This window comes from Cydia strobilella, chromosome Z, assembly GCF_947568885.1.
Source record: "Cydia strobilella chromosome Z, ilCydStro3.1, whole genome shotgun sequence".
Lineage (NCBI taxonomy): Eukaryota > Metazoa > Arthropoda > Insecta > Lepidoptera > Tortricidae > Cydia > Cydia strobilella.
Window position 1 is genome coordinate 7,826,580 of NC_086068.1, and position 25,895 is coordinate 7,852,474.

Below are 25,895 nucleotides of genomic sequence, written 5' to 3' on the forward strand. Positions count from 1 at the left end.
CTGTATCTCATGAACCGTGATAGCTAGACAGTTGAAATTTTCACAGATGATGTATTTCTGTTGCCGCTATAACAACAAATACAAAAAAACAGAATAATATAAATATTTAAATGGGGCTTCCATACAACAAACGTGATTTTTTTGCTGTTTTTTTCCGTAATGGTACGTAACTCTTCGTGGAGTCCGACTTGCACTTGGCCGGTTTTTTTATTTTTCTACGACGCGGCAATCAAGCGTCCCAGCTTGATTGTTCAGGCCAGCAGCTTATGAATGCTTGCAAATACTGTAGTATCAAAAGCGTAGTAATTCATATCTATTTAATATAGAATATACCATAACGTTTATATCTATTAAACATTAATTTATTTTGTTCTAGAATCGACATCGAATACAACACTGACAAAGTGACAGACGCTAATGACAGTATGCTGGACAGAGTGAACATAAACATGGACACGCTGACGGGCGTGAACAAGCCCAGCGAGAACTTCACCGCGTCGGGGCGCCCGGGCGCCGCCGTCTCCTCCTGGAACCGCTCGCCCGTCATCGCCAAGATACAGGTACGAGCACGAACCATACAATCCTATATAATAGTATATAATAGTACTATAGGTACGTACAGAAGGCTCACTGTATAACAAAACCCCTGTTTAGGTACAGCAAACGGGCTTCAACATTGCGGATTGGACATATTATACATACCTATGTGTTCCTACAACCAGCTGCGATGCAGTGTTTACTTGCTTTAGACATATTTGTATGCGACACCAGATCTGGTGACGGCCACGCGACGCGGAGTGACACACGCCAGCCTAGACTAAGGTCTAAAGCTACGTATTAGTAGCTTATATCAGAAATGTAACAATTCCCAATACCAAATGGGACGATTGTATGCAACTCGAGCTGTGTACGTTATGTGGTTCTCAATGTGGTCGGTAATACAAAAAAAAAAAACATTTGCGTTAGACCTTTAAACATAAAAGGGCAGAGTGAACAGTGTTCACGCTACCTGAAGTAAAACTTGACTAATAAAACTATGAAAGCGGATTATATCGCGTATATTGGTTATTTCGCGTATAATGATTGATTGCGTATATTGATATAATCCGTTTTCTCATAGTTTTATTTCATGAGTAACTATCGCGGTAACCGAAGACAATATTAATAAATTAGACCTCATTATAATTTGCTTGTCGATTTATTACGTGTGTAAATTGCTTTGCGTGTTCTTTTAATCTACTTAATTCTAGTTGAATTTAGTGGGCAACGTAAATTAATAGGTTAACAAACCGAAACATTAAGGTCCAATGTTAACAAAATTTAAACAGACAGTATGTTGTTATTTTATTTAATTACGCCGTCTACTGTCGTGCGTTTCCAGTCTCAATTAAGACAGTGAGACAATACGCTTCTTGTTAGTTCCTCATTGTACACATTTATACATTATTCTTAATTAACCTTAAAATATACAGCAAATGTCACGATTACATATTACAAAGATCTTCTATAATATCAGCGTATAATAAACTGATAGCTGGTGTTGACTTTATTATGTATCAACGTCGGGCATTATACGCGATTGAAATCTCGACATCCAATCTTCCAATTGCGACCCCTTCGTTCTGCACACCCAAGGCCCTAGAACTGCACGCTATTAAATCTATATGAGACAAAAGACACATTATCCCGTTATCTGTTGCCACCAGCCTATTGACTCTAATGTCCGTGTTTACAGTTTCAAGGTGACGGGGTAACGTACATTTATGTTATGTAAATATTTATAAAGGCTTCGGATTGAGCTCATAGTAATGGCCAATTCATTTGACTAAGTTTTGCCTGAAACTGGTTACTTTGGTTGATGAATGATGACAGCCGCTTCCGGTATACAAAAACTATCATTCGCTAATAGGTCAGGATAAAATGATGCTGTGATGCTACAGTTAATAAGAAAGTAGTACTGAGTTCTGAGTACAATTATGAAGAGAGCGTGTGCAGGTCGATTTGGACACCTAGCCCGCTTAGATACTTCCGCGGTTTATCATATACAGAACTGTACAGCAGTTTGCCGTCTCGAGTACGCGAAGTCTACCCATCTCAAGGAAAGGAACGCTCACATAGCCTCTCTCTGTCACAATTCTCATTCTCACTCGCCGTCGCCTGGTGCTCGCAACGCGACTGTTCCCTTCATCCATTTCACTGTTCCCAATATTGACAAATTTCCATGTATACTACAAACTTCCAGCTAGCTCTTGTGTACCAATATACCTTACAAATAGTGTGTATATTACTAAAAAAAGTATATAGATCGTCATTATACCAAATTAGAAACTCTTTAGTTCAACGTAGTCATACATAATACTTTCACATAATAACACACCGCACAGCGAATTTATTGGATGCATCGCGAGTTGTTACGATTCCGATAAATAATTTATTTGTATTATGAGGACTATATTTCTTTTTACTCGCACGGCTGCCTCTGAAAAGATAAAGACAATGGTTGTATAACAGCCAGTAAACGCTTATTACTTCTATTTTCTAGTTATTTATTTATTATCATTGATATGTGACGCGATAATAATCTGCTGTGCTAAATTTAAGAAGAGCCTAAGTGCATGCGTGTTTCAAAATCAAAGAGTCGTTTTTGTTATAAGGCCTAGGACGAAGACAGTAGTTCTACTTCCCACTATCTATGTGAGCCAATGACAACAAAATAAGTAGGGTATATAAATGTATTGTTTTTATTATATGAATAAAAAATAACCTCGTATTTGGCTCTCCAGAAAATGGTGCAGTGAGTTTCTGATGTCCGCAGTTAAGAGGCATCGGGTTCGATTCCCAGCTGTTGCAGACTTCAAAGTGCTGTATCTATGATCTAAAGTTCATACTGTTTGTATGTACGTTTGTTAACAACAATTACTTTACGAATTATTGTAAATGCTTTCGAAATTTCCTGCTCTAATTCTAGGTTTGACTTTATGATGTAAATTATGTTTTTATTAAAAATGGCGAATGATCTCATTATATTATCTATTATAATAATTCAATTATATTGCATGCTTGAATACCGCAAACACCGCAATGTAATGTAGTTCGCCTGCGAGTTCTTGAACCGGTAGAAGTCGTATAATATACGAGTAACTCTGAAGAACATCATTGCTTCAAAACATGCACCAAAGAGGTTTATAAACTTAAAAATTGTTGTTTTCGGTTTCCGAGATAATTATTCACGAAATAAAACTAATTCTCTCGTTGACCACGAGCGCTGTAAAGGGACGCGCGCGGCTACAGCCCAATAGGCTAGATGACACATTTTTATTAATGGTGTCACTCGATCAGGTTTGTTTTTGGGATCAAAAACAAAAGTCAGAAATTATAGTCAAAGTCCGACAGACTTACTTCACTCGCGAAACGCTCCTAACAAAACGATAAGTGAACGTGAAGGTCACTGACAGCGTGACAGCCCATCTTGAATGTATGGAAAATGATTATGTCGGTAAAATATTGCGTTTATGCATATCGCCTCTATACTTACTCAACCTCGTATCTGCAACACTCATTTGATGACAAAAACACCCGTATTCCGAATGAAAGAAAAGCGACATTTCCATCAAATGATTGTTGCACATATGAGGTTGAGTAAGCATAGCGACGATATAGTTGCTATACAATCTTTTTTTTTTTTGTTGATAAAATGCAAGGAACCGAATGGTATCTTTACTTTATTCCGTTTTAGAAGTTATAAGAAAACTTTAGAACCTGTATTTTTTTATCATTTCCATATATTATATTAATATCCACATTATTGTGATAAATTGCTCATTTGCTATCTCTTTTACTAGATTTTGTTATAAAGTTCAACATGTGTCATCATCCCTTATCCGACACGCGCGATAACGCGCCGCGCACGATAGGCGTGTCGATCAAAGAGTTAGGGTGTATATGATCCGTTCAATATTGTTATTATAACAATTGTTTATTTGTTATGTTATGTATATAGGTGGGATCAACAATGCTAATAGGCGCTAAGAACATACCTCGGCCGCAGCTCTCGTTCAAGGACACTATAGACAACTCTGACAACCTGTGGGTGCCCAACATCTCCGACAAGCCGAACAGCGTCAAGCCGCTCGCGCTAAACATACTGTATAACGACGCGGGCGAGGCGGTTGGGTTAGTATACCACTCCCTTTATCCGGACACTTACCTTCCATTATAAGGTCTATAAAATTCACAGATTGTATAAGATGTTTAGAATATAGAAAATATCGCGTCCCGAGTTTGACAACCGAAGATTTCGCTGTATGGCGCAAGGTTTTTGTACAAAACAATCAATGAATTTTTGGTCCATCACACCTTAAACATCCGGCTAAGTGTGAGTCAATCAACGCATCAATATTTGATCCCATTGAGCGTTCCGTAACTTCCGTCCTTTCATACAGGACGAAAAAATAAAAATAAATGTGCCAGTAAAAAGATCAGCGGCACTCAAGTCCACGTTGGTCGTAATTGACAAGTTCATCAATAGATATCATTCAGCCCTATTATCGCCGTAAATATTTAAATGCATTTTATAAACTTGGCGGCAATTTTTGGGGGTAAATTAAAATAAGATATAGTATACATATATATATGACATTTATTAGTTCATATTTGTCGCTTTTATGCTCGCATGCCGACGTTTATTACCAAATTAACGTAAATATAAATTAAAAGTAGGTACGTAATATGAACATACATTATTATTGCTTAATTGGGTAGGTAAAGTTTTTTGAAGATAGGCAAATTATATTTTTATTCGATAGTATTCGTCATAACGATCACGGAAATGCAGCTCTTTCATTTTTATTTCGTATTATTTATTAAATATATTTTTTTAAGTGACCGAGATGACGTTTGTGAAATTTAATAGCAGATCAGGCACTGCAATGCCTGTGCACGTGATTTAATTGATGAGATAGAAAAAAAAAACGATGTCAAGTCAACTGTCAGTGTCACTTAGCTGTCATTGCCAGTGTTGCCAACTTGGCATAATTGGTGCCAGATATGGCATAATTTCACACTCTCTGGCATCGAAAATTTCCATTTAGCATCTGGCATCTTTTTTAGCATAATTTAGTGAATCAAGTGATTATGTCCCTAAGCCAAGTTTGAAACCTACTTGTCAGTGATAGACAATCCATGGCACAACCGTCAAAGGAAATTTTATACATACGAGGAATTATAATAAGCCGCACCGCACCGCGGCCTTTTTTTCATACCCGTTACCAATTAAATTGTCAATCAGATCGTGCGAAAAAATTGTCTCGTCTACACCCACTAATCTTTTTGTGTTATCTATGGTATAGTCAATGTCATGTCATATGTCATAATGGCCGGTTTTTAGTTACCTATAATATTTTAGCATTTTTTTTAGCACATTTCAAAATTATTTAGCATATTTCTGGCATAATTTAGACATAAGTCTGGCATTTTTTCAAATTCCGAGTTGGCAACACTGGTCATTGCCGAAAAATAACCTGAGAATAATAACTAAAGCATATTCTGATGCGATTTAGTGTTATCATATGGTTATCATTGAGATTTTCGACGACCTCAGCACGAGCCACGGACTTCTGATTCCCCACGACATCTGCGAGTATTTGGACAAAGATTAAATCTACTTTCGACAACTTGGCACTGCATATTGGATGTTTTCTTGCCTTCACGACGACCCGACCCTTGCGCAGACCCTGGACTGAGTTTTGCAAGAAGGATGAGCGAATTTATGCGAGCAGATTGTACAAACTTGCCCCACATGGACCTAGTTATGATTTTAAATTATTATCATAACAGTGATAAGCACAATGCCGCCGAAATTAGAGGAGCGAAGGCCCTCCTGCACTTATCAGTGAAATACATACATTAAACATTTTGTTATTTATATTTTACCCGCAATGTTTAGTCTACATATACACCTTAAACCTTAACTTCATTCATTTTTTATTGTTTTAGGGCATCAAGGAACGGATATGTGGAAAATAATGTAGGCTATGTCGAAATAAAAAGAAGCAACACAGAATGTATTTTTCGGGCTAAAGTTGTACCGGAGACCAAATTAAGAAAAAAAAAATTATATTGTGACCGTTCACTTAGACGAAAAAAATAATAATGTCAATGATGCATCATGTGATAGTGAGGATTGCCCTGCATCAGCTGGTAAATAAAGTCTTATAATGAGTGCCCAAAGGCACACAGAATCGGTTATCGAGACACCCCGAGACAGGCCGAGAACGAGTGTGTACAGCCCACATTAAGGTTTTGTGTAACCCGTGCGAAGCCGGGGCGCTATAAATGTTTATTTAATTTTACCCATTTACCAAAATTCCTAGATCTTATAACGGAATACCTAGTGCCTAAATGCCTGAATCTCAGAATGTATTTTTTTTTTCAAACTTCAAATCATTGTAGTGTAGTGATACCTAAATCTCAAATTAGGGGAGAGTGGGTCACAGTGAATTACTTTTTCAGACGGTCAATAAAGTGAATATTAAGTACTATAATAACCTACGTTTTATTCTTGTTCTTTATTTCTACAAAATATTTAGATTTGTATTAAAATGGCCCTTGTTTGACGCAGGTATGTACCTTACCGTTCGAGAAATGGGCCCCTGGTATTTGTGTGTTGAGCAATCGTTATTTGTTTTACAAGGGGGCAAAGTTGTTGTTTAAAGTGGAATTTTGAGCGTTGCAAGGGTTTCAAAGCACGAGGATTAAACAAATTTTGCCCCCGAGTGAAACACAAAAATTTTCACCACACCAACCCGAGGAAAATATTAACTATCAAACAAGACCAAATCCAAATGATCATTCAAAATCATCATTTAAAAGTCAATTCCACCAGCTAACCTAAGGAAACAACTCAAAATTTGCATCTGATTACTTTGCCCCACATGTGGATAAAATACAACTTTCTCATCAGTTTTTGAATAATCAAGAGAGATATTGTTCCTGACTCATGGGTGTTTTCTATGTATATGAGTATGTATTTATCTATATTGGTATGTTGTATATCGTCTCCTAGTACCCTTAGTACAGTCGCCATCAGATATATCGGAGCGGCCGATGTGCTCAAAAATATCTGAACACATACCCTCACGCCTTGACAATAAAGATGTGCTCAGATATTTGTGAGAACTTTAGCCGGTCTGATATATCTGATGGCGACTGTACTTACAAACTTTTCTTAGTTTGGGGCTAGGTCGATCTTCGTGTAGGATGTCCCCTAATACTTATTATATGATTTATTTGATAAGTGTTTGTTTATGATAAAAGGATATTCATTTGTGGATTTATATAATAAAACAAGACATAAATTATTTGATTTTTATTATACTGCTTTGCAAGTTTACTAGAGCACATGCTATCAAAACGGCTTCATCTACATACTTGACATGATTATGGTTTACAGTCGAGTGAGGTTCCAAGAATGCGGATTCCCTCAACCGCCGTATGACATGTTCCATATGTACCCGCAAGCTGGCGATCACTTTGGTTTTACCTCGGCTTTGGAAGGTGTCTCTTTCGAAGAAACAGTTGCAAGCAGTTTCCTGAAACGATAAAACTTTTGTTCAATAACATTTAAAAATGTTTACTTATTAGCCTTAAGATCAATACTGTCACTAACACAAAATGATCCAAGGTGGTTGTGAGTAAATTAATTACACAAGCCTTAAAGAACTTGTTTAAAGTGATTTTAAGTTTTTAAACAGCATTCCTTAAACTGCAGCTAGAGGGTTATGATTGTAGACAGTAATACCTACAGTAGCAATGTGTAAAAAATATGTAATATTTGACAAATGAAGAATAATAATGTTAACGAAAAAACGCGGCAACTTTGTAGCCAAAAAGGACCTACATCTTAATATGGGACATTTTCTATGAAAAGGGACCTTATTGTCGATAGCGCTTACGCCGCACAGCGTCGCGCGGCATTGTATTTATATCGGAGCATCGTTTATAATGGCGTAAGCGCCATCGACAATAAGGTCCCTTTTTATAGAAAATACCACATATGTAGATTATTATAAACAATACTTACATTGATATGGTCCTCACATACATATAAGTTGCGTTTAGGGCAATATATCTCCAATGCTTGGCACCAAATCGCTTGTAAAGACTTTGGTATGCTTAAATAAGCCGACGTGGTAAAGTCTCGTCTGCGCTTCTTACACGACGGCACAATACACTGAAGTTCATCCCTGTAATATTGTAGATCCATTCGTGCGTTTTCAGAATCTGGTTCCATGGTGTCTGTGATCTTAATTTACTAATTTATCAGTCCAAGGGTCAGCGCAGGGGTCGGGTCGTCGTAAGGGAAGAAAACGTTGTCCAATAAGCAGTGCCAAGTTGTCGAAAGTAGATTCAATCTTTGTCCAAATACTCGCAGATGTCGTGGTGAATCAGAAGTCCTTGGGTCGTGCTGAGGTCGTCAAAAATCTCAATGATAACACTAAATCGTAACACGCAAGGTAACAGAAAGGTTGGGCCGTTATTTTTATTTTTACGGCAATGACAGCTAAGGCTAAGTGACACTGACAGTTGTCATCGTTTTTTTTTCTATCTCATCAATTAAATCACGTGCACAGGCATTAGTGCGATCTGCTGTTAAATTTCACAAACGTCATCTCGGTCACTTAAAAATATATATTTAATAAATAAAACGAAATAAAAATAAAAGAGCTGCATTTCCGTGATCGTTATGACGAATACTATCGGATAAAAATATAATTTGCCTATCTTCAAAAAACTTTACCTACCCAATTATGCTTTATTCATAAGAGCCGGCAATGAAAGTCTAAAATGATATTGCCAATATCGTATCGTTGTGTTGTAATTGTACTTAATTTTACTTGCGTGGTTGGAGAATACAGCAGTAAGAAACCGGCCACGTGCGAGTCGGACTCGCGCACGAAGGGTTCCGTACCATTACGCAAAATACGTAAAAAAACACGTTTGTTGTATAGAAGCCCCACTTAAATATTTATTTTATTCTTTTTTTAGTAGTATTTGTTGTTATAGCGGTAACAGAAATACATCATTTGTGAAAATTTCATCTGTCTAGCTATCACGGTTCATGAGATGCAGCCGGGTGACAGACGGACAAACGGACGGGCAGCTGAATCTTAGTAATAGGGTCCCGTTTTTACCCTTTGGGTACGGAACCTTAAAAATAATAGTTACAACATTTTATCTTTTAATCAACATAATTGTTAAGTATATTGTTATTTTGTTAAATTTATTGAACTTTTATTGCATAATTGATTACTGACATCATGTTAAATGAATGACTTTAACGTTCCAGGTACGAGCATCCATACAAAGTGGAACTAGACATATACCACCCGCCGGGATGCTTCATCGACCCCGACCCGGTGCCTCCCGCTTACCCCAAGCCCCTCGCAGAGACCAAGCTGACGTACATCGACACGGAGCAACAGCTGGACGCCCTGGTGGAACACCTCACCGGCGTGTCCGAGCTCGCGGTGGACGTGGAGCATCATTCCTACAGGAGTTATCAAGGTCATTTGGGGCATTTTCTATGAAAAGGCACCGCAGGGACTATGCCGCACAGCGTCGCGCGACATTGTATTTATATCGGAACATCGTTTATAATGGCGTAAGCGCCGTCGACAATAAGGTCCCTTTTTATAGAAAATACCACATTTTAATAAAACTTAGTTTGCGGGGTAACTTATAGGTAGGTAGGTCGCGTAACTGACACTAATGACATATCAAACGCAATGCAATGACTCTTTAAAATTGCCGACAACATAGCAAAAACATAAACAATTTACAAGACGTGTTTGTATGTCACCAAACATTAAATTAAAACACGTTTTGGCTACGGTTTTGTCATGGTGGCCAATATAGAAAAACCGGCCAGGTGCGAGTCGGACTTGCGCACGAAGGGTTCCGTCTCATTACGCAATCAACGACAAAAAAATCACGTTTGTTGTATGGGAGCCCCACTTAAATATTTGTTTTATTCTGTTTTTAGTATTTGTTGTTATAGCGGCAACAGAGATCACGGTTCATGAGATACAGCCTGGTGACAGACGGACAGACAGACAGCGGAGTCTTAGTAATAGGGTCCCGTTTTTACCCTTTTGGTACGGAACCCTGAAAATGAGAAATGAAACAAAGTTCTATGGAAAGTTTCATACGACCATCCGTTCGGTCTTGGTATTTATTATTACATTGTTTATCCCTTAGGTCATTTGATGTGTTTTTAGGGTTCCGTACCCAAAGGGTAAAAACGGGACCCTATTACTAAGACTCCGCTGACCGTCTGTCTGTCTGTCACCAGGCTGTATCTCATGAACCGTGATAGCTAGACAGTTGAAATTTTCACAGATGATGTATTTCTGTTGCCGCTATAACAACAAATACTAAAAAAGTACGGCACCCTCGGTGCGCGAGTCCGACTCGCACTTGGCCGGTTTTTTTTAGTATTTAACTAAAATAACCTACTTAATAGTGTTGTGTTCCTGCCGGTGAGTAAGGTTGCCAGGGCTCGAGGGAGAGGAGTGTTAGGGTCGGCAACGCGCATGTAACTCCTCTGGAGTTGCAGGCGTACATAGGCTACGGAGACTGCTTAACATCAGGCGGGCCGTATGCTTGTTTGCCACCGAAGTAGTATAAAAAAAAAAGTTTTAAGAACGTTTAAGAAACATGACATCATAAATTTCCTTAGGAATTATTTTAAGCTGTTATATTTTGTTTTCAGGGATAACGTGCCTTGTACAAATCTCGACAAACGAAGGCGGAGACTTCATCATAGACACACTAGCGATAAGGGAACACATACACAAACTAAACTTGGTGTTTACGAACCCGAAAAAACTCAAAGTAAGTTCACCTCATTCTTTTCTATATTTAGTAATGATTTGGGGTTGTTATTTCAAAAGCGGTCTACTAGCTAGCCTACTAGTCCATATACTAAATTATGTGCTGGCGTTTCTTTGTTTAAAAGCCAAAACATTTAGTCTCGATTATACAATATACGGTTGTCTTCGTATATGATTCGTGTTTTTAAAAAACACGTGTATGTGTATCGACCTCGGCGCCGCACATGCAATTAGAAATAGACTAGATGACAAATTTTCATTATTGGTATCATATCGATCAGGTTTGTAAAGGTTCCGTACCTCAAAAGGAAAAAACGGAACCCTTATAGGATCACTCGTGCGTCTGTCTGTCTGTCTGTCTGTCCGTCTGTCACAGCCTATTTTCTCCAAAACTACTGGACCAATTAAGTTGAAATTTAGTTCACATATGTAAGTTTGTGACCCAAAGATGGACATGTAACGTAAACAAATTAATTTTACCCACAGGGGCCACTTTTGGGGGGTAAATGAGAAAATTAAAAAATAAAGTTTATCAAACTATATCGTGTTATATATCAAATGAAAGAGCTCATTGTGAGAATCTCAAATATAAATTTTTTATAATTTTAAGATAAATAGTTTAGAAGTTATTCAAGAAAATAGGCAAAAAATTACCATCCCCCCCCCCCCTTTATCTCCGAAACTACTGGGTCATTTTTTTTTTAAATACACAAAATAGATCTTTACCTATAGATCACCGGAAAATCTATTAGAAATGTGCAGTCAAGCGTGAGTCGGACTTAATTACTTAGTTTCTGATCCGACCCCTACGGGTTTTTTAAAGACATTTTACATAAGAAATACATTGTTTAAATTGTGTAATGTACGGAACCCTTGGAACGCGAGTTCGACTCGCACTTGTCCGGTTTTTTTTAGGATCAAATGTCTATATGGGACCCATTGCATTAAACCAATACAAAAGTCAGAAATGATAGTCAAAGTCTGGCAGTCGTACTTCACTCGCGAAACGCTTCTAACAAAACAGTTTATGTATATTGTTGCAGTACAATCTTTTTTCTAATTAAATGTAAGAAATCGAATGGTGACCTTACTTTTTCCCTTTTTGGAAGTTAAAAAAACTAAAATATTTGAAACTTTCAGGTCCTGTATTTTTGTATTATTTCCATATATTATTTTAATATCCGCATTATTGTGATAAATTGCTCATTTGCTATCTATGTTACTAGATTTTGTTATAAAATTCAACACGTGTTATCATCCCTATTGCTAAAGAACCACTTTTTTGTAAATATCTGATAGTGATAACTATAACAGGGTTGTTGACACATGTTGAATTTTATAACTAAATCTAGTTAAATAGATAAAAAAGAGCAATTTATCACAATAAATTTAAAACTTAATAAATATACTGGAATAGTAAAAAAATACAAGACCTCAAAGTTTCTAAGTTCAAGTTTTATTTAAACATCCAAAAAGGAAAAAATAATGGTACCATTCGATTCCTTACATTTTATATTTAAAAAAAAAATGTATGGCAACTATATACATAGACGCAATATTTCACCGATAAAATCGCAATTTCCTTGTTTGCCATACATCGAAACGGCTTCTGTTACATGATGACGTCACGATGTATTGCCATTTAGTTAGGAGCGTTTCGTAAGTAAAGTGCAATTGTCAGACTTTCGACTATCATTTGTAACTTTTGTATTGCTTTAAGGCAATGGGTCCCAAAATGATCCTCAAAATAAACCTGATCAACTGATACCATTAATAAAATCCGTTAATTTGTCAGGTGTTCCACGGCGCCGAGATGGACGTGGTGTGGTTGCAGCGTGACTTCGGTGTGTACGTGGTGGGGCTGTTTGACACGCACCAAGCGGCTCGCGCGCTCAAGTGCTCCGGCAACTCGCTCAAACACCTGCTGTGGCAGTATTGCCAGGTCAACGCCGAAAAGAAGTAAGTTTCTATTTTATTTATTAATATATTTAATATGTCTGTGTCTCACGGAAGTTTTGTTATTAAAATTTTCTAATTTATTTATTTAAGAACTTAAAATGTCTCTCTACTGGTTAAACGTTTTCCTTTTTTTTTCTCAACTCTGAGTCTCCGGACTTAAGTCCGTAGGTCGTATTCATCATCATTGGCCTGTAACATTAATAAAGAAAATGTTGGTTTAAACAGCGTCCATAAGAGTGCGGCAGCTCCGCAAATGACTAGTAAGAGCTCTTTCCCACTGACGTCCAGTTTTTTGCTGGATACGGATTTCTGCAGGAGCCCGTTTTAGTACTGTACGTGCTAATATAGTAACGTTCACACGAGCATTCTGTTCGCGGGATACTGCACTCATACTACAGAAAACTGGACCCTGCTGAGGTACGGTTGTACCCGCAAAAAACTGGACGTCAGTGGGAAACAGCTAAGTCCAATGCGAGTGCGGCAGCCGCGACCGCGTCTGGCAGGAGAATGCCGTGCCCTGTGACGAAGGTGGGAGAACGTCGCGCTGGTGTCTCAGTTCTCGCCCAGTGTAGAGAAGTTTAAACCACGCTTCCTGGGTCTTCCTCCAGTAGTCGCGAGCTTCAGCCTCCTTTTCCCAGTTGGTGGGATCGATCTGAAGTACAACATGTCTCTTGTATTACCACCACATTGCAAATGAATCACAATTAGTGAACTGGACAACGTATAAAATATATCCTAATTCCATGACTGTATGAATTTTCCTTGTTCCAGACATAGAGTAACTTATACTAGAGCGGTACTGTCATAGTAAATTTTGTAACCCCAGTAAATTCACTGCCATCTGTCGACACACTTTAAAACTAAAAATGAAGATTTATAAAAATACGATAGAATGTATTTAAATATAGATATATGATTTTTTTTATTTGCATTAATTATTTTTATGATTTTGACCCATGTTCTTTCACTGATATGCGTTAAAATTGTTAAATAACAAACGAAACCGTCAACGCCATCTATAAGACTGTAGGCCAAAACTAGTAGCGCCCTCTGAACGAGAATCAAATTTTCTTGATTTTTTCACGTTTTTTCCTTAGACTGTATCAATCTATTACGGAGTTATTTATATCTATCCTTGTTCCAGATACCAGCTCGCAGACTGGCGCATCCGGCCGCTGCCCGAGGAGCTGGTGGAGTACGCGCGCATGGACACGCACTATCTGCTCTACATTTGGCGACAAATGAGGGCGGATCTGCTGCGCGCCGCCGCCGGCAAGCCGCAGCTACTGCTGTCCGTTATAGAGCAGAGCCGGCAGATCTGCGGCACGGTGAGTTCTACACACAGATTTCTACTAATCCATACTATGTTCCATGCCACCAGGCACCAGACACACGTTTCAGGCATTAACATTTTCAAAGATAACAACTATTATTTCTAATTAAAATTGAATTTTCAATCATATCTCTGCCCCCAGACATACAACAAGAAAGTGATCCACGAGAACAGCCACATGCCGCTATACTTGCGGTCGAAGAAATCCTTCAACTCGCGGCAGATGGCGGCGCTGAAGATGCTGTACAAATGGAGGGACGCGCAGGCGCGCGAGCTCGACGAGGGGACCATGTAATTAATACCCTTTTTCATGAAATCAACACATATTATAAAACAAAGTCCCCTCCGCGAAAAATAGAAATTGTGTTTAAAAATAACTGTTGCTTTATTTCATGCATGGTGTAAAATAATTAATTTTAAATACAGTCAAACACCCTGTTATTGCAGGTGACAAAAACAATGAATGAAACCTAAAATGAAATACATATATTTACTTAATGTTATGTTCTTATGTCGTCATATTGTATATCTTTTTGTATTAGTTTGTTTAAACGATGTGTAATTTTATTTTTCGCCATATTTTGTCTCTTTCTTTTATGTTGCTTTCTTTTTGTCTGTTACCTTCCGTGATTCTCACCTGATGGTCTCATCGGAAGATCAGCGCTGGAAGTCGCCAGCAGCATGCTGAGATGGGGCCATTTCGTGACACTTTATTTTCATGTTCTTTTAATGTATGTCTATTGTCTGTGTGTTTACGAATAAAAAGTATTCTATTCTAGATACCTGGTGCCAAACCACATGCTGCTGGCGCTGGCCGAGACGCTGCCGCGCGAGATCCAGGGCGTGAACGCGTGCTGCTCCCCCATGCCGCCCTTCGTCAAGCAGAACCTCATCACCATACACAGGATGCTGTTATCGGTGAGGAAAATTAGGGTTACGTACCCAAATGGTAAAAACAGGACCCAGGACAGGGTCTATTACTAACGCTCCGCTGTCTGTCCGTCCGTCTGTCTGAGGATTCGTAGTCGTATCATTTAGTGTGTATAAGGGATGTGATTGTGTTGGCGATGATTTGTAATCATAGTGACGCGTAGTTGTTATGTTTATGCACGCAGGACAACGAAAATCGCGCTTAATTTGATAATTTTTGCTTTCGAAAGTGGTCACTGATATATTTAGGCAGTAGTAGTGGTAGGATTTTTTGCACGTAGTACATATCAGTAGATCTCCATCGCAGATTGAGAGACTGCACGAGAAACAATTCATTTTGCAGGTTGCTAATTATTTATTGTCCAAATTAAATAACAACTTCGATGTAGGCCTATTTTTACGGCTCGGTGCTCAGCTGGTAGGCGGGGCTTGTTCCAGCTATTTCCCTAGTTATTGCAGTGGACGTAGTGCATCATATAGTTGTCACGTTCCTTCTTATTGGCTTGCAGACCTCGAGTTAAATCGATTTGTGTTTTGTAAATTTTACTAGATGGCGTTAATGTTAATTTGTCGTTTTTTGTTTATTAATTGTCTATTATCACGATAAAACAGGTTGAACTATAAATCATACGCTACGGTTATTGTTCTTCTCGTCGTTTTTTTTAAGGGTCACTGTTTGGAGTTGTATTAGTCACTAAACTTTGTTCACCGCAACTCTGCACTGTCGGTTAGGCCGTCACATTTTTGAAAAAAATCACATTTACACTGTTTGTACCGCTTTTCATGAACACTTTTTAGGTACATTGTGATAAGGCGCACTTAAGTGAATTATTTTTTAACTGATTCTGGCTGGTTTTGTATTTTATTATCAGGTGAGATATAGACTCCGATGTTTACCGTGCGCACTAGCGACACCTCTCACACAGTTGCCAACTCCATTAATGTCATCTTCCGCAAAAAGTCTCTGTCTGACCATCTCGCTAAACAAGCCACAGACAAGCTGATTCCCTTAAATTCTCGTCTTGAAGTCACACGTTCTAGCTAATTTCTCCAAAGCTGCCACGTAGTCCGAAATAGACTCACTTTTAGTTTGCGTTCTTTGTCGAAACTTGTACCTCTCAGCTAATATGCTAGACGTTGGTTGCAGATGTTGTAGCATAATTTTATTAATGTCATCATAATTCAATTCGTGTGGTTTCTTTGGTGAATAAAAGGTCACTAACAGTTCATATGTAGGGCCGCCGATAAATGTAATTAGTGTAGCAACTTTATTTCCTTCATCCTTCATCGATATTATTAACAATAAAATATTGTTCAAGGCGGTCCACGTATGACGACCACTTATCTTTGTTCTCGTCGAATGGTTCAATTTTGCCAACCGCCATTGCGCCCACACGGCAGCACGCTTATGCACAATCGAACATCGAAAATAACTTAACGTCAGTTCAGCTCGTCGCCAATGTGAAATATGGGACTACTTACGGGAATAACGGGATAACATTGAAAATATGTGCTACCAAAACAGAATATGTATTTAAGGAATGACATCGAAAATATAGACACATGTCAAAAGAAGACTTCATAAACCTAAATGCAATATGCATACAACACAATTGCCTATTCCGACCACTGGCTACACGTTTTTTTCGGTTTGTAGCGAAAAGAGAATCTGCCTAACGAGACGCTGACAGTGAATGTGTTAAGGTTAGAGCATGAAAAGAAAAAATGTTTCTGTTTTTGAATAGAATTACTCATATCTTTATTGACACCCACACTGCGGGGTTGCGAACTGTTGTTACTAGTGACAAATGACTGATTAAATAAAAAAGGAAGACAACGTTAATTTGGTTCCCTGTGTCAGTGTCGGGAGCTGCCGCTGGAGCCCCAGCTGTACCCGATGCCGTCCAGCATCAGCAGCGCCATGAACGCGCACCAGCCCTGCACCTTCAACCTGCACGACCTCTCGCAGTACCCCGAGTATAGGTAACGACTAACTTATACAGGGTGGAAAAAATTAATGTGCCCTGGAGGGAAAGTGCCTTAAAACCTTAAGTTAGCTCATTTTACTTAAAGGAAACATTCTTTTGTTTTTAAAAAGAAACAGAACTGCATTCAGGTTTTTCTTTTTTTTTGTTTTGAATTTCGCTTGTCTAAAAATATTCTTGAGTACTAAATATTCGATTTTATGGATATTTCGTACGACAGACGAGTGTAAGACCTAATGTTTCTAGGAGAAATGTTATCATCGACATTAACTGTATCGACTAATAGAAATAGCGAGGGTTTATTTTTTTGGATTCTTAGTCGATTCGATTCCCGGGCGAGACAAACGAATTTAAAAAAATCTTTGAATGCTGTTATGTTTATTTTTAAAAATGAAAGAATGTTTTCTTTAAGTAAAATGAGCTAAGGTTTTAAGGCACTTTCCCTCCAGGGCTTATAAATTTTTTCCACACTGTATACAGGTTAATGGTTATAAAGCCGCGTATCCACTAGAGGCAGCCGCTCGACTCGAGGCTGCATCTAGTGGATACGCGCCTTATGACCGAGGGAGCTTCCTCAGCTTTAAAGTTACGATGCTAGCACATTGACCTACCACTTCCTATCTGTATCGCATGCGCGTAATTATAGTTGGTCAAACCAAATTGTCAGTAAATAAGAACAAAAAAACTATACTCATCCTTTTCTTTTGGGTGCTAGTACTAGTGTAAGGCAAAAATAGTATGACTCTCTCTGTCTGTTTGAAATGAGACAGTCCTTTGACAAACTATGTATTGCTATCCCACCAAACATGCCAGCGGTCCATGCCACTGTGCGAGCGGTACAGCTATATATAAATATATGCGAGTGTGATAGAGATAGAGAAGGCACGAAATTCTTATATTCTTCTCAAGAAACTGTCATAACATATTACGTTTTTAGGGTTCCGTACCCAAAGGGTAAAAACGGGACCCTATTACCAAGACTCCGCTGTCCGTCTGTCCGTCCGTCTGTCTGTCACTAGGCAGTATCTCATGAACCGTGATAGCTATACAGTTGAAATTTTCACAGATAATGTTTTTCTGTTGCCGCTATAAAAAATAGTAATAAAAACAGAATAATATAAATATTTAAATGGGGCTCCCATACAACAAACGTGATTTTTTTTACTGGTTTTTTCCGTAATGGTACGGAACCCTTCGTGCGCGAGTCCGACTCGCACTTGGCCGGTTTTTTTAAGTTACAGTTCAACTAAAATTTTAGTTGAACTGTAACTTAAAAATACGGCCAAAATACTTCCTTAAGCTTTAGAACTGAATTTGGATTCTCTTTGCCGACTTGATATCGGTGGGAGGTGAGCTTAAATGCAAAATGCTGTGTTTCCACGCTGGTTAACAGATATCAGACTAGTTTAAGAGCCCGTTATCGATTTTAGTTGCAAAAATGTAAAATTGATAGATTTAGTCGCTGACATTGTACACCTTTTGATACGTTATAGAAATAACAAGTACTGGTTTCTATTAGCACGTTTTTTCATCTTGCCGTTTTAAAGATCAATTTTTTGAAAGCAGAGCAGACTCACTAAATTATTAATGTTTTTTTTTCTGATCGACGTTTAGCGCGTAAAGCACTGATTTTGTCGCTCTTATTTGTAAATTTCGTAAAGTTTGTTCGGCTAAAAATAGTAATTTTGTATTACACATATCCTGTACTCGACCTTTTACTACTACATTTTTATTATTATGACCAAATTATGACTGAAGTAGTGTAAATGAAAGTTAGACGAAATCAATTTTCTCCAGAAATGACAATTTCTCTGAGAATCGACGTAATTTTAACGTAATTTTGATACTTAAACAATCTACAACATGTACTGAAACTGTTCTTATGAGGCCGGTGTCGATTTTAGTCGCAAAAATGTAAAATTGATAGATTTAGTCCGTGAAATTTTACATCTTTTGTTACCTAATTCAAATAACAAGTACTGGTTTCTATTAGCACGTCTTCTTATCTTACCTTTTATCAGATCATTTTTTTGAAAACAGACTCACTAAATTAGTAATGTTTGCTTTTCTGATGGACGTTTAGGTAAACACGCGTAAAGCACTGATTTTGTCGCTCTTATTTGTAAATTTCGTAAAGTTTGGACGGCTAAACATGGTAATTTTGTATTACACATATCCTGTACTTGACGTTTATCAGACTACATTTTTATTATTATGACTTTGAAGTAGTGTAAATGAAAGTTAGACGAAAACAATTTTCTCCAGAAATTACTTCAAAACAAGTGACAATTTCTCTAAAAATCGACTTAATTTCAACGTAATTTTGATACTTAAGACAATCTACAACATTTGCTGAAACTATACTTATAGATCAATTTGTATAATTTACCACCATGATTTTTTGATGAATTTTTAAAAACTGCCCCTTCTCTTCATTCATTACCGGTGACGCACGCTCGCGACCTCATTATTAAAAGGCAAGATGAGAAGACGTGCTAATAGAAATCAATACTTGTTATTTAGATATTACGTAACAAAACGTGTATAATTTCAACGACTAAATCTATCAATTTTACATTTTTGCTCCAAAATCGACTACGGCCTCTTATACATCATTTTGTATAATTAACCACCATCATTTTTTGATGAACTTTTAAAAACTGCCCCTTCTCTTCATATATTACCGGTGACGCACGCTCGCGACCTCATTATTAAAAGGCAAGATGAGAAGTGCTAATAGAAACCAATACTTGTTATTTAGATATTACGTAATAAAACGTGTATAATTTCAACGACTAAATCTATCAATTTGGCATTTTTGCTCCAAAATCGTTAACGGGCTCTTAACCCTTCGAACCTCACGCCTATGGAATGCAGCACCTGATCGTGAACGTTGCCGGAATGCACGAAAGTTGATATCAGGCTGCCATTGACGTTTTGTTCGGTCAATCGATTAAAAACCTTTATAGGAAACAGATTTTGTATGAATGATACAAATCGACTTGTTCATCTTCATAATGTCGACTTTTGCTTTGATCGATATATTGAGGAAGGAATAGAATACAGCAGGAATGTTTGCCGTTTCACAAAAATTGGACAGACTTTGTACTGTACTTAAACAATCCGTTGTTCCAGTGAGGAACGCATCAACCTGGACCGAGCGGCGCTGCTGCTCAGCGACCTGACCGACTGCCACCCCGACATACAAGCCTTCGTACCCTCCTATAATACTGACACATATTGTGTTGTAAGTACATGAATAAAGATATTCCATAACACCCATTCCTATTTATTACCCCACTCAACGAACAACCAGTGATTCACCTTTGAAATTGCAGGTGTCCGATTTGAACGTCGACGCGAAACAGTTCATACCGCCTTATGACAGATACAGAAAATATCGCTCGTTAGCTCAGGTATTTGGTTTTCACTTCACAAGCTTTTGGTCCGGTCTCAGTGGCTCGGGTAGTTTTGCGCGGTAACGGATAATTTGAGCCTTATTTTATAAATAATAAGGTGCAAGTTTTCTGAAACCGATTTAAATTGCCCCTCTACTTATGCTCATTTATTAGGTTGCCGCGGCGCTGTAGCTAACAAGACAATTTATTCACTAGAAAATTAGTTTTAAATACATGTGTCTAAAACTAATTTTCTGTACTCAATTGGCTATTGCATTGTCTTATTACTAGTCACTATTGATGTTATAGATGGCGTTTATCCTGAACTTTTGATACCCCTCCCTAGGTAGAAAAAAGAAAAATCTCGTGAATTACAAAACTCGGTCACTACTGCGAAGCCATTTAAAACCAATCTCGATATGGATAAGTCATTTTGAAATTATATTGTACAGATTGTTTGGCTGGACACTTGGGGTCTGTTTCGTGAAAACTCGTAACTGAAAATACAAGTCACTTTGTACCACAAGTTTTCACGGAACCGATGACACATGGTTTTAAAAGTTTGATAAAAGTTGATGTTAAGCTGGCCATACACACTAGGGTATGCCTGCGCAGTTTTGCCAACTGCACAGGTAAAATGTAGCGTGTGTGGCATTCGAGTGCGCAGTTTTCTAACCAGCTTTACCTGTGCAGTTGAACTGTACAGGTAAAACTGCGCAGGCGTACCCTAGTGTGTATGGCCAGCTTTAGTCACCGTCTATATCGTCAATACCGGCCGTTGTAGGGGCGGGCGTCGAAAAGCGGTCTATCGCCCGAGAGTGCCCTACAGTTGCTAGCTCCGATGTGTTGCAGTGTAGTGAACAAGTAGACGCTTGTAGTTGTTTACAATGTTCGAGCACGCAGCACGCACACATTAACCGTATGAACATGTTCACAGATGGAAGAGATAAGGGAGTACAGAGATAAAGAAGCGAAAATAGCGGCGATAGGAAAAGGGGACGAGTTGATTAAGACAGAAGTTCTCGATAAATTACAAAGGGCTAAGTCACATATAGAAAACGACGAGAACGTCGTTGAAACTAAAGAAAATTTACTTGACGACAGTGCGGCGAAACAGCGCAAAAGAAAGATATCACCAGACAGCGTAGATCACAAAGAAACGAACAAAGTTGTTGACTCAATAAAAGAATTAAAACAAACAAATACTAAACACAGCAAGCCCGAGGCGAAAAACGAAGTAAAACCATACCTTTACAAAAACGCGAACTACAAAAAATTCTTGGACAACAACGCTAGGTCGCACAAACACAAACAACCCAAGGCAAAGTTTAAGAAGCATTGATGTTACTATACTTTTAAGTGAAAGTAAGCGATATTATACATAGCTATTTTACACGACATAGTTGTTTTATTATTAAACGATCATGCTAATGAAGCTGTGCTTATAGGTGGGCATGATATTATAATTTATCTATGGTAGTATCATTAAGTTACTTAGCGCCACTTATACCATCCCACTAACCCGGGGTTAACCGGTTAAACCGTTAACCCAGTGTCAATTGTACTAACCATGGTAACTCCAGGTTTAACCGGTTAACCCCGGGTTAGTGAATGGTGCAAGTGGCCGGTAACCTTTTAAACGCCAGGAGCACCTAGTCGTCGTTACCAGTCGTGCCCACAGCGCCATGGACAACTATAGGTGTTATGACGTACGCCGCTGTCAAAGTAACCTTCACACCTTCAAATCTAGGGGCACGGTAGTGCCCTCGCCAAGTCGAGCAATAAAAAGAGGCACGGCCGTACCATCCTTTTCACGAAGCCATTCAGGCCATTTTCGACGTCCTGTAACTTTGTTCTGGCTAAAACTAGAACCCTGAATTGTCAGGGACATATAGGGCATAATATGGCTTAGATATATTCCCAAGAACATTAAATTTGAACTACTTGTAGTTTAAGAATTATTGCACGTCAAAGTTCCTTAGTTTTAGCACTGACACACTCACTCACTACTTCTAGCAGACTCACAAGCTTCAAATTTTAAACATAGGTAGTTTTTAGCTTATCAAGCCATAAAAAACTTAAAAATATTGCTATGTCAGTCACGTTTTAAAGATTTAAGAATGGCATAAGTAAGTTTGTAGTTCCATATAAATATATGCTATTACAAAGTTTCTTTTGTAGTTCCTGCAAATGGTAAAGGTCTAAGATGTACGATGTGAGTATGAAGATATATGTATTAGGAGTATGGTAAGGATATGAATATGGAATAGGTATGAGTGCAGGTATGGCGTGGGATGGGTATGAATACAAGTATAGTTTGGTATGGCCATGACTATTGTATAGGTTTGAGTCTTAGAGCATTTATCAACAACACACAACAGGCTTTCAATAACTTACCCCCTCTGCCAAAAAACTTGCACAATGTGCAAAAAGTCACGTAAATACAATGTCACAGTCGATTATTGCCCATTCCCACAATCGCTTCGCAAGAGATCACTGGTAACTAAAAATGCCCGCATGTGCTGTGACTGTGAGCACATGTAATAAACGTTCTCAACCACTTCAAGCATGGAAAAAGATGATAGAATCCTAAAGGTATTTTAAATAGTCAATAATAATATTAGCATTTTTTAAACAAAATTACGGAAAAATCGGCACTCCACGAGTTTTGATATTCGTATTTTGGAAGAATGAACCTAACAGTTAGAGTTTGAAATGATATTTGCAGGGTATATTTGAAATGTCTAATGACGTAGCGATCACCCTCCCGAGACTTGAAAGCTCTACTTTCATCTCTAATGAAGGCATGGTCGATAAAATCAATAATTGTAGATAATAACTATAGTTCACTAAACACCTTGAAATTTTCCAAGTGAACACAATTTATTTGAATTTCGAGCAACTATCTCTGGCACCGTAACTACCATACTTACAACTTACCTTATTTCACGCCATAATTGGAGTAAAGGGCTTCTTTCACTTATCCTGCCGTCAGGCCTTACGATCGTGGCCGACGTCGCGCCCGAGCAAGATCGTTTTTCGAAATATTGGCACCGTGAGAAGTACATGGTGGGGGTAAGTAAAACGATCGCAGCGCATAAGGTGGTAAAAATTGACAACTAACGGATTAGCGTCTTTAACATTTCATACAAGTTATATGGGTCGAAATGAACTTTAATTTAATTGTAATCTGTATGAAATGCTTAATATAACTAACGTATTTAATTTGATAATTATTAATACTGTATCCGTGTAAATAGCTTTGCAAATACCACATACTATGAAATCTTTTTGTAGAAGATTAGAATGGGTATAGTAAGTTATCCTTAAAAGATAGACATACACCATCGCGGACTTTTTTGTAGAGCAATGGAAGAGAGATATTTCCACCATACATTGTTTTGTTATATCTCAAACGGGTTGGGCAGCGTTTTCGATTAAAGCTCTAACCACGGTGATTTTTTTCTGACTTAATTACCAAATATCGTCATATTTCAACCATTTTACACAAAACCTTAGCAAATTATACGCCTTAACCTTCCTCAAGAATCACTCTATTCATAGGTGAAAACCGCATAAAAATCCGTTCAGTAGTTTTCACTGAAATTATTACGTGAAATGTAAAAAATACTTGAATTGCTAAAAATGTTAATGTTTAATATTTTTGCAGTTGAACTATTTTTTTACACCGAGAAATATTGTAAACGATGTGCTAATATTTTGTGAAACGGAAAACGATCCTTAGGCCCCATATTTGCCCCATATCGGGGCCGAAGTCGCGACCGATCGTTTCTCTAAAAGAGATACTTAGGGCCATATATACTCTGCTTAGGGCAAAGATATATAATATATAACTCCGTAATAGATGGATACAGTCTAAGGAAAAAACGTGCCTCGAAAATCACGAAAATTTGATTCTCGATCAGAGGGCGCCACTAGTTTTGGCCTACACTCGTATAGAGGGCGTTGACGGTTTCGTTTGTTATTTATAATTTTAACGCATATCAGTGACAGAACATGGGTCAAAATCATAAAAATAATTAATGCAAATAAAAAAAATCATTTATCCATATTTAAATACATTTTATCGTATTTTTATAAATATTTATTTTTAGTTTTAAAGTGTGTCTACAGATGGCAGTGAATTTACTGGGGTTACAAAACTAACTATGACAGTACCGCTCTAGTATAAGTTACTCTATGCTTAGGGCCAGTTGCACCAACCACATTTGATACTGATCAACGTAACTCAGCAGTGAACTATGAAACTTCCCATACAATAAAATTTAACGAACGTTTTAACGGTGACAGGCGGTTTAGTGCAACTGGCACTTAGTTGCTCAAAATTTTCGAATTATCGACCTCAGATACCGACACAATACTACATGCATGGGCGATTACGTATCCTTGTACCGTATTTTTACCTCAGAATAATGACTAAAGCAAAGAAGCCGGGCAAAAATAAAAGCTTGGTAAAAGATATCGTATTCACAACACGTTATTACTTTTTGTCTATGAGTGAGTGAGACAACAATCCGCAAGTTCTTTCGTTTTTTTCAGTATTGTCATAAGATGAACTGAGGGAAATGTCAAATGGTCCTATGTGGTTCTATAATATAATCCAGCCAAATAAAATATAAGTTCGTTATTTCACAGGTAGGTGTCAACTGTAACAACTTGACATAGTCGTATTATTTTAGTTGAAATATTTCGGGATGTTTCAGCGGTCATCTTGGTTTATTTTAATTATATTCTTGCTATTCCTGAAAGATTGTTGGAAAACGTGTTGAGTTTTTATTTGTAATGGTTTGAAGTTCCCTTTGTGATAATGTCTTGTGTGATCGAGGGCTGTAAATCGCATACAGGAAGAAAAGAAAATACGCACGAACCGATAACTTTTAAACGGTGAGTTTTGTTCAATTTTGAAGAAATTAATTTATAGGACCTGACCCTAAACATAGAAATCGATATATTGTTTATGTAATTATTACTTGCATTCAAGTCTATATAGATTTTTGCATAAATTTTCGAACTTTTCTGCTAAGTATGAAAGGTTATATTTTTGGCATAGTGATCAATAACCTATCGACATTTACAGCTTTCTTATAGTTTGGCCCAGGACTGTCTCATTTTAATTGATGAGTGCAGTCAAGGGCATAAATATATATACATTCCCAGTCTCAAAAATATGTGTACGCTCAGACAATAAAATCGTGTTCACATATTTTTAAGCCATTTGTCTGGATCGATATTTTTGCCTTCGACTGTACCTATAGTTTTCTTTGTTCTTACTTACTGACAGATTGTGTTTGCCAGACTATAGTTTAATACTAAAAACCGGTCAAGTGCGGGTCGGACGCGCGCACCAAGGGGACCGTACTTTTTAGTATTTGTTGTT

General features: G+C 37.8%; 1 protein-coding gene across 1 annotated transcript in view; it reads left to right on the forward strand.

Moving 5' to 3' along the window:
* LOC134754220 (exosome complex component 10 homolog) overlaps positions 1-21,892 on the forward strand; it is a 30,546-nt gene extending 8,654 nt beyond the window's left edge. The window contains exons 3-14 of the mRNA XM_063690391.1: positions 377-560; positions 4,001-4,173; positions 9,347-9,564; positions 10,772-10,893; positions 12,688-12,851; positions 13,996-14,179; positions 14,327-14,475; positions 14,964-15,102; positions 16,976-17,097; positions 20,235-20,346; positions 20,438-20,515; positions 21,435-21,892. Coding sequence (XP_063546461.1) covers positions 377-560; positions 4,001-4,173; positions 9,347-9,564; positions 10,772-10,893; positions 12,688-12,851; positions 13,996-14,179; positions 14,327-14,475; positions 14,964-15,102; positions 16,976-17,097; positions 20,235-20,346; positions 20,438-20,515; positions 21,435-21,839 — 2,050 coding nt within the window. The 3' untranslated portion in view covers positions 21,840-21,892. The remainder of the gene's footprint in view (positions 1-376; positions 561-4,000; positions 4,174-9,346; positions 9,565-10,771; positions 10,894-12,687; positions 12,852-13,995; positions 14,180-14,326; positions 14,476-14,963; positions 15,103-16,975; positions 17,098-20,234; positions 20,347-20,437; positions 20,516-21,434) is intronic.
* The last annotated feature ends 4,003 nt before the right edge of the window (positions 21,893-25,895 follow it).